General features: G+C 41.3%; 1 protein-coding gene across 2 annotated transcripts; it reads left to right on the forward strand.

Annotated features, from left to right (window-relative positions):
* Positions 1 to 613: 613 nt before the first annotated feature.
* Positions 614 to 7,791, forward strand: spg21 (SPG21 abhydrolase domain containing, maspardin). Of its 2 annotated transcripts, none has more exons than XM_035755522.2 (9): positions 614 to 779; positions 1,173 to 1,237; positions 1,549 to 1,710; positions 2,661 to 2,741; positions 3,223 to 3,368; positions 3,893 to 4,001; positions 4,251 to 4,358; positions 4,575 to 4,715; positions 7,004 to 7,791. In XM_035755522.2, the coding sequence occupies exons 2-9, from the start codon at positions 1,175 to 1,177 to the stop codon at positions 7,118 to 7,120; spliced, it is 927 nt and encodes a 308-aa protein (XP_035611415.1). In that variant the 5' UTR covers positions 614 to 779; positions 1,173 to 1,174; the 3' UTR covers positions 7,121 to 7,791. The 2 variants fall into 2 exon arrangements, with proteins under 2 accessions (XP_035611415.1, XP_035611416.1); XM_035755523.2 differs by having other exon boundaries at positions 669 to 779; positions 1,113 to 1,237.
* Positions 7,792 to 9,567: the final 1,776 nt, after the last annotated feature.

A 9,567-nucleotide genomic window follows, 5' to 3' on the forward strand; every position in this document is an offset into this window, starting at 1 on the left:
AGGCTGTTCTAAGGGCAAAAGGGGGTGCAACTCAATATTAGGAAGGTGTTCCTAATGTTTTGTACGCTCAGTGTACAACAGACTATTACAGGTGGCTATATAAAACTATAAACAAGCTTTGGATCTCTTGGACTTGTAGAATTTCCCATTATAACCAATTTCCCTACAACAAATATGTAGTTTGTTACATTGTTGTTTCAATGATGAGTCAGTCTAAGTAAATCATTAGATCTGAAGGCAAAAATGTACCTAATCCCATGGTTTTTAAGAGATCCAATAGAATGTTGCTTGTTTGATAGTCATTTTCAATGAACATGTGAACATTCCAACTTGTCTCAACATTCCTTTATCAGCCTGTGAACATTCTATTGCATAGACTCCATACAACAAAATATATAAAGATGTGAAAAACATAGAACAATTGAATGCCATCATAGATATATGAGCCTAAAAGGGAACACACCATGTCTTATTGTATAAAATCTTGGTGAACAAAATGTATACACTGGTCTCATGACCATATTTTCTCTAATGTATAGACAAAGGTTTTAGGCTTTAGGTTTTTAATAGAAGTCTGTGGTTTTAGTAGATCAATAATCATGAAGTAAAGGAGACGAGGAGAGGAGGGAAGTAATTTAAGAATGTTGAAACACGCCCCTGAGCATCACGGAAGTGCGTGCAAGTAATGTCATATGACTTGTTCAGAACGAGAAATAAAATGTTGCTAATCTGTGGATAAAAGTGGACCTTAACGGTGAATGATATCCAAAGCAAACACGGTAATATTGACCCTATATATTTTGACATATTTTTGTTTTTGTCATTGATCATCGGTTTGCAGGTAATAACTTTGTGAGAGAGAAAATCGTACAGTCGTTAGCTAACGTTACAGCTTAAGTATTCGTCACGAGTGGTGACTAACGTTAGCTAGGATGGCTAACGTGAACTAGACAGACATGCGACAAACTAGCCAAATAACATAAATGCAAACTGGTGTTAGCTGACGGTTCTCATCAACCCCCCTCTTTAGTTACTAAAGAGATAAACAAGCACACGTTGAAGGATGGCTAATCAGTTTCAGAATCATCTTACTTCCTTCCTTCCTTTAACAGGAGGATACTTAACACCAGCCTATTAGCTGCATACTAGCCTTCGTCTTCTTGTTTCCACAGAAATGGAGGAGATAAGAATATCTCCTGATTACAACTGGTTCAGAAGCACAGTGCCACTGAAAAAAGTAAGCAAAAACACCATATCGCACTCCACAATAGCCTAGCTAGCTTTATCACTACAGTTGTTTCAGTTGCTGGCCATTCACATAGCCCGTATGAACTTAATACAATAATATTTAATTGAACAGTTATACCATATATCTTCAGTTTGTTGACATTGACGAGTCCAACACCAGTCTTCTTAAATATCCCTTTCATTGACGTGATCCCATCTAGAAACACAGTTCTTTGTTATAGAATTTGCTATAATATTACATGGAATGTTTTGCATTTATGGGTTGTACATTCATGTTACACCTCTGTATCATCTCTCTAGATTATAGTGGACGACGATGACAGCAAGGTGTGGTCCTTATATGACGCAGGCCCAAAGAGCATCAGGTGTCCCATCATATTCCTTCCCCCTGTGAGTGGGACAGCAGAGGTGTTCTTCCAGCAGGTCTTAGCCCTGACAGGCTGGGGCTACAGAGTCATCTCAGTGAGTCACTGTGAAAGAACACCTTTATGGCCTGTAATATCTTCAATTCAGTAAGATATTCATCATCCACAGTCAAATGACCAAGGCACTCCTTTTGAAATATTAGATACACTAGACTGGGTCCACTCTACAGGTTATGTGATGCTTATTTATTCAGTGTAGAGGCAACCAGTGCAAATCAAACATTTTGGCTGTTAGGCCATCCTCCGTGTTTAGAATTTAAAATAAAAATACTTTTATATGAAGAACTTTGGAAAAACTGTATTGGGACTGTATGGTGAGAATTTAGAATGGATCAGTAATGGATGAATGCTGGGATTTTGATATTTGACCTACACAGTTAATATAACGGTAAGACAGGCAAAACTGAGGAGTGTAATTACGTCTAATGCTTTTATAAGCATCTTTATGAAGCTGGTATACTTTTAATTGCGCTATAGGTTCATAAAGGTGTTTTCAGATTTTTATTGACCAAATAGTGAGAGAGAATGACCGTGGGGAAGGTTAGAGCGAGGTTGTGTGAAAGGGCAGTAGGCTGGATTTGATCCCATGCCGATACTAAAGACGCGTGCTGGAGGCTTTACCTCTCGACCAGCCAGGGTACAATACAAGTCTTTCACTAGGCTATATTCCAAGTGATTTTTATTTGAGCCAGGCACCATTGAATGTCATGACGTTAACATCACACTGAGTGGCATAGAGTTGATTCCGGTTCTCTGTAGCTGCTAGGTTCATCTCGTACTTTTAGCTGTTAGAGATTTGGCTTTGTTTTGTTTTAAAACTGTATGCAAACAAGGATAAAACACATCCGAAGCAGAATAAGTTTACCCAACACAGGACCGTTTTGATCTGGATTAAATGTGTTTTAAACTAGCCCCAGGGGTTCCTAGACTGGATATATTCTACAAGTTAAGGTTTCTGAAAATGACTTTTCTCTCTGTCTCTCTTAGCTGCAGTATCCTGTTTATTGGGATCTCTTGGAGTTCTGTGATGGATTTCGGAAGCTTCTCGATCACTTGCATTTGGACAAGGTTTGTATTACCATGGAAAACTTGTAACGCTAGTCTTTTATGGTTTTACAATGGTATGACCTGGAATTATGCAAAACCGACAGCTATAATGCGTTTTTAATATAATAATATATGGCATTTAGCAGACTCTTTTCTCCAAAGTGACTTAGTCATGCGTCTATACTGCATACATTTTACGTATGGGTGTCCCTGAGAATCAAACCCACAACCCTGGAGGGGGAAGCAACATGCTCTACCAACTGAGCCATACAGGACCATATTATTACTATGTTAATGGTATTATTACATAATGCATTATTACTTGATATAAACATGCATGAGCCGTTATAATTGTCTTATTATAATTTGTGTAGCAAATGTTCAATATAGTCATGAGGCATAAGGGACTTCCATTATAAGGGGTGTCATAAGCATGTATTCTAAGTGCATCATAATGCATTAAGGCTTTAAGTAAAGTGTCAGACTATTTCTATTGTTATAGGTCCATCTATTTGGTGCTTCTCTGGGCGGCTTCCTGGCCCAGAAGTTTGCAGAGCACACACACAAGTCTCCCAGAATCCACTCTCTGATCCTGTGCAACTCCTTCAGTGACACCACCATCTTCAACCAGACATTGACAGCCAACAGGTACAGTCCTGGGTTGTATATTCCTTAAGGAACACTGTAGCAAAATTAAAACAAGCATTTCTTATTGGACAAGTCCAAGTAGTCCGGCCCTGTTTGTCTGTTTTGTTCGATTTGGTGCCTAATGAATAAGACCCTGTTTTACCCTTACCGTGCTGTGGAGGAAGAACAGGGTCGTGTTCAGTGAACAAACGTTGTGGAGCGGTGCAGATAGAAATGCCATGAATAGAGCTGACATGATTCCTTTCACTACGTGTCAGAAAGGCAACATTTTACCCTGCTGAACGCGACCCAGGTGTTTGTCAAAACGCAAAACATAGCCTTTGTTTATGGTCTGTCATTACAAATGTCACCTGTGTACTGTGTAGGCCTCCGTAGTTCATAAAGTTACATGTTTGCCAGTCTTGTCTTTTTTGGTTTAGCCTTACCATTTAGCTTTGAGCCACATACATTTCTCTATTCTCTACCTGTAGATCCCTGTTCTGAGTCATTCATACAGGGACGCCATGTTATTTCTTGCCTTCCAGTTTTTGGTTGATGCCCGCCTTCATGTTGAAGAAGATTGTCCTGGGGAACTTCGCTAAAGGACCTGTCGACCCCAAGATGGCCGACGCAATCGACTTTATGGTCGACAGAGTAAGTTCCAGACCTCCATTAAAGGGGTAATCTGAAATTGTTTTGGTAAACAGCTGAGGGATTGTCTAGAGAAATGTAACCACTCAAATTCACAGCAGAGATGCATATTTTGGGTTTTGATGAGGTATGACAGTTACCACCTCTCTCTCTCTCTTTCTCCCCCCCTTCTCTCTCTCATCTCTCTTTCTCTCACCCCCCTTCTCTGTCTCTCTCCACCCCTTTCTCTCTTTCTCTCTCCGCCCTCCCTAGCTGGAGAGCCTGAACCAGGGTGAGCTAGCCTCCAGACTAACACTCAACTGTCAGAACTCCTACGTGGAGCCTCACAAGATAAAGGACCTGGCCGTCACCATTATGGATGTACGAGGAACTGCTGTTCATTTGCAGCATTTTATTTCCATTCTTGTTTACTGTACATCTCACTTCACATATCCGTAGGGATTGGCTGTTTTGTGGCTTGTGTGTGGGTCATTGGAGCTGTAACCTGGATGTGTTCTGTGCTTATGCATATGTATGCGACTGTGTATAACTGTGTGTGTGCTACTTGTTTGTGTGCGCGTTTCATTTGGTTTAAAGGTGTTCGACCAGAGTGCCCTGTCACACGAGGCGAAAGAGGAAATGTATAAGCTGTATCCAAATGCCAGACGGGCTCACCTCAAAACGGGTGGAAACTTCCCCTACCTGTGTAGGAGTGCAGAGGTCAACCTATACATACAGGTGAGCACATCAGAGTTGGTAGAAAAGACACACTAACTGTACCATTTAAACCACCAAACTGATATGATAAATATTACACAATATATTTCATGTGGGGATATGATGTGACTTTCCCCTTACATTGTATTAGGAACAGAAGTTCATAAGAAAGTGAAGTGATGTCTGTCATCAAAATGTATCTTGTAGCACAGATGTGGCTGGTTGGGTTAGCCTGGAGAGGAAGCTGTGGTATTATCGCACCACTTTAGTATGTTTATCTTGTATATTTCAGACTCAGCTGATGATGATAGTGTCAACTGTTCTACTCTCATACCGCTCTCACCTCAACGTGGCTAACATTTCCCAGCCTTACCAAATATCCAAATGGAGACTCAGTGAATACTAACATCTGACATAGATTGATTTATCTCGAGGAGTCCCCCACGCCTGTCTCAAAGCAGCGAGATGTCGCTGTCCCAATCAAAACGGTGCTGAAATTATAATCTAGGTGACCAAACACGACTATTGCTTTAAATTAGTATAACGGCTGGATATGACTTTGGGAGTTGCAGTATAAGCAAGAATTTGATGAATGCCTTCAATTGCATTAGCCTACTTTATTCCAATATTGTCATCATTCAGTGCATCATAACTAGGGTGAGTTTTCCTCTATCTGCGCTTTTTCTATGTCCAATGGCTGTTTCCTCCTCTTCTCTTTCCTCCTCTTCTCTTTCCTCCTCTTCTCTTTCCTCCTCTTCTCTTTCCTCTTCTTCTCTTCTCTCTTCTTCCTCTTCTCTTTCTTCTTCTTCCTCTTCTCTTTCTTCATCTTCCTCTTCTCTTTCTTCATCTTCCTCTTCTCTTTCCTCCTCTTCTCTTTCTTCATCTTCCTCTTCTCTTTCCTCCTCTTCTCTTTCTTCCTCTTCTCTTTCCTCCTCTTCTCACTCTGCTGTCCTCCGCCGTGTTGTTCTCAACACCACTTTATGTCAATATACACTTTTCTACAAATCTTTTTATTCATTTTTTTTGCACTTAATTTCTGTGATGTCAGGCCTGGGCTCGGGCTTCAGCTCCCCGGGCTTCGGTCAGACCGGGATCCAATTTCAGTTCTGATGAGAACTCTATAAACTGCATTCGGGTCTCGTGTGCAGTCCGGCGGTGTCAATTATGCTCAAGGTTTCCATGTGAAAACCTGTTTGGATAATGTGCTATTTTATTTTTTGCCAATATTTGCTGCTGCGCATGTTGTGTATTTTGTGGAATTGCTTTAGTGCGACATTGTTGTAATGTCTCAGATCTTGTCATTTTATTTTCTCGGGAAATGTGAGGTGTTGATTCCGGCTACCGGTGTTTATTTTTAAAATTGTATTGAACTTGGCACGTCATTAAAGTCAATGACAGAAAGAGTGGTAACCCCACACTGTTGAATGTTCTAACAATTCTCAGACTCGTTAGTTACCAATTGTGCTGACTTTGATGTAAGTCAAGTATCCATTATTGGTACATAGTTACTACTGTAGTTAGTTAATACCAATGTACATACCAAGTACTAGCTGGAAATCAGGCTGTAAAATAAAGATCTTTGTCTGTATCTAAAACCACCAAATGGACCACAATCTTGAATAGCACCACTAAACATAGTCAAACACTTGATACCACAGCTTCCTCTGCAGGGTAACCCAACCAGCTGCATCTGTGCTACAAAAGAGGTTTTGATCACTGACATCCCTTGTTAATCCCTAGTGTCAAGTGTTTGACTATGTTTTAAGTGGTGCTTTTCAAGATTGTCTTTCTGATGTTTGGAGATGCAGCCCAAAATCTTTTATTTCCAGCATGTACATTGGTATTAACTAACTACACTAGTAACTATGTACCAATAATGGATACTTGACTTACATCAAAGTCAGCACAATTGGTAACTATCTGGTACCAAATGGTACATAGTGATGCTTGTGGTCTATGACCGTTTAAGGTTGTTTCCATAGAAATAGCACCATAGTAGTACACAATGAAACGTCAATAAGAAATGTGCAGGAGCCTGCACTGCTGGATTCCTCACAAACTCACATGTTTAATACATTAACGAGGCTACACTACTAGATGTACGAGTCTGAGAATTGTTAGAACATTCAACAGTGTGGGGTTACCACTCTTTCTGTCCTGACTTTACTTATTGTACCTGCAACTTAGCCTTGTACCAACATCCTGATCTCAAGCTTACATTCTGTAAGGACGGTCATGAGGCTTCCTGCATGTAACTTCATATAGACTATTTCTGAACATGTTCCCTCTGTCTCGACCCCTCTCCTCAGATTCACCTGCGGCAGTTCCACGGGACGCGGTACGCCGCCATCAACTCGGACATGGTGAGCGCAGAGGAGCTGGAGGTGCAGAAGAGCCACCTGCTGAATAGCGCCAACGACCAATGACGAGACTGTTACCCAGCACCTTCTCCTCTCTCCCAGCTCTGACCGACAGGCCAGAACCATAGAACCGGATTGGCTGATTCTGTGGGGCAGAACTATGGGAACTACATTTCCCTGACCAGCAAAACAGCCAAGAAAATGTCAACCATAGAAATTAGAATGACTCAATTCTATTTCTGTAATTTCTATGATCTCAACCATCATCACCCAGTCGCCACGACTGGTCACACGGATCTATGGATCCACTTGTTAAAAAAGGTCATCTCTTCACCTGATCTTCTTTCTGTTTTTTCTATGATATTGAATACAATCAATCCACAAGTTGAACTGATACTATTTTTACTTTACAGTTAAAAATATATATATTTTAATTATCACTGTTACTGTAAATAGAGCGTAATTGGCTACGTTGCTTTGAGAGAAGAAACGCAATACGATGCCATGTTATGAACCTTTTGCCTTATGTGATATAAATCTCATGCATTTAATTGATGTTGCACTTTTGAATTCCATGTTTTTCCTTCTATGTTTATGGTTAACTCTGCCAACCGTGGCGATACTTGGTAAGCTAGAAAACCTGCACTGATTAGATATACAGCTGAGGATGTTAGTCGGAAGAAATGATGTATAATGTTAAATTTAATTTGTAATTGAATAAAGCCTTCTTGAAAACATGCCCTGCCATGTGGGGTTTTGTGTAATTTCAACCAACTTGCGATGCATTTCCATAGGTTGTTATATGCTGTTATGAATGCCTAAATCCTATTTGTGCTGGAATGATGTAAAGCACAATAAATGCAAGATGTCATGTTAGAACATTTTCCATAATGCTGGGGGTTGGTCTATTGCAGGGATCAATAACTCCATTCAGCCATGGTCTATTGCAGGGATCAATAACTACATTCAGCCATGGTCTATTGCAGGGATCAATAACTCCATTCAGCCATGGTCTATTGCAGGGATCAATAACTACATTCAGCCATGGTCTATTGCAGGGATCAATAACTACATTCAGCCATGGTCTATTGCAGGGATCAATAACTACATTCAGCCATGGTCTATTGCAGGGATCAATAACTCCATTCAGCCATGGTCTATTGCAGGGATCAATAACTACATTCAGCCATGGTCTATTGCAGGGATCAATAACTACATTCAGCCATGGTCTATTGCAGGGATCAATAACTACATTCAGCCATGGTCCATTGCAGGGATCATCAACTACAATCAGCCATGGTCTATTGCAGGGATCAATAACTACATTCAGCCATGGTCTATTGCAGGGATCAATAACTACATTCAGCCATGGTCTATTGCAGGGATCAATAACTACATTCAGCCATGGTCTATTGCAGGGATCAATAACTCCATTCAGCCATGGTCTATTGCAGGGATCAATAACTACATTCAGCCATGGTCTATTGCAGGGATTCAGCCATGGTCTATTGCAGGGATCAATAACTACATTCAGCCATGGTCCATTGCAGGGATCATCAACTACAATCAGCCATGGTCTATTGCAGGGATCAATAACTACATTCAGCCATGGTCTATTGCAGGGATCAATAACTACATTCAGCCATGGCCTATTGCAGGGATCATCAACTACAATCAGCTATGGGATGATTTTTATTTTTCTCGAGCGGATGGTCATGGGGTTGGAACATACACTACCGTTCAAAGGTTTGGGGTCACTTTTTTTATTGTGGACTGCAATAGCATGAATAGTCCCCACAATATGCAACTGTTCAGGGAAGTCAGGAACCAATACACGCAGTCAGTCAGGAAAGCCAAGTCTAGCTTTTTCAAGCAGAAATTCGCATCCTGTAGCTCTAACTCAAAAGTTTTGGGACACTAAAGTTCATGGAGAATAAGAGCACCTCCTCCCAGCTGCCCACTGCACTGAGGCTAGGCAACACTGTCACCAATGATAAATCCATGATAATCAAAAATTTCAATATGCATTTCTCAACGGCTGGCCATGCCTTCCTCCTGGCTACTCCAACCCCGGCCAACAGCTCAGCCCCCCCATGCAGCTACTCACCCAAGCCTCCCAGCTTCTCCTTCACCCAAATCCAGACAGCAGATTTTCTGAAAGAGCTGCAAAACCTGGACCAGTACAAATAAGCTGGGCTAGACAATCTGGACCCTGTCTTTCTAAAACAATCCGTCGTCATTGTTGCAACCCCTATTACCAGCCTGTTCAACCTCTTTTTCGTATCGTCCGAGATCCCTAAAGATTGGAAAGCTGCCGCAGTCATCCCCCTCTTCAAATGGGGTGACACCCTAGACCCAAACTGTTACAGACCTACATCCATCCTGCCCTGCCTATCTAAAGTCTTCGAAAGCCAAGTTAATAACAGATCACTGACCATTTCGAATCCCGCCGTGTAATCCGACTTCCGAGCCGGTCACGGGTGCACCTCAGCCACGCTCAAGGTACTAAACGA

This window comes from Oncorhynchus keta, unplaced genomic scaffold, assembly GCF_023373465.1.
Source record: "Oncorhynchus keta strain PuntledgeMale-10-30-2019 unplaced genomic scaffold, Oket_V2 Un_scaffold_3531_pilon_pilon, whole genome shotgun sequence".
NCBI classification, from domain to species: domain Eukaryota; kingdom Metazoa; phylum Chordata; class Actinopteri; order Salmoniformes; family Salmonidae; genus Oncorhynchus; species Oncorhynchus keta.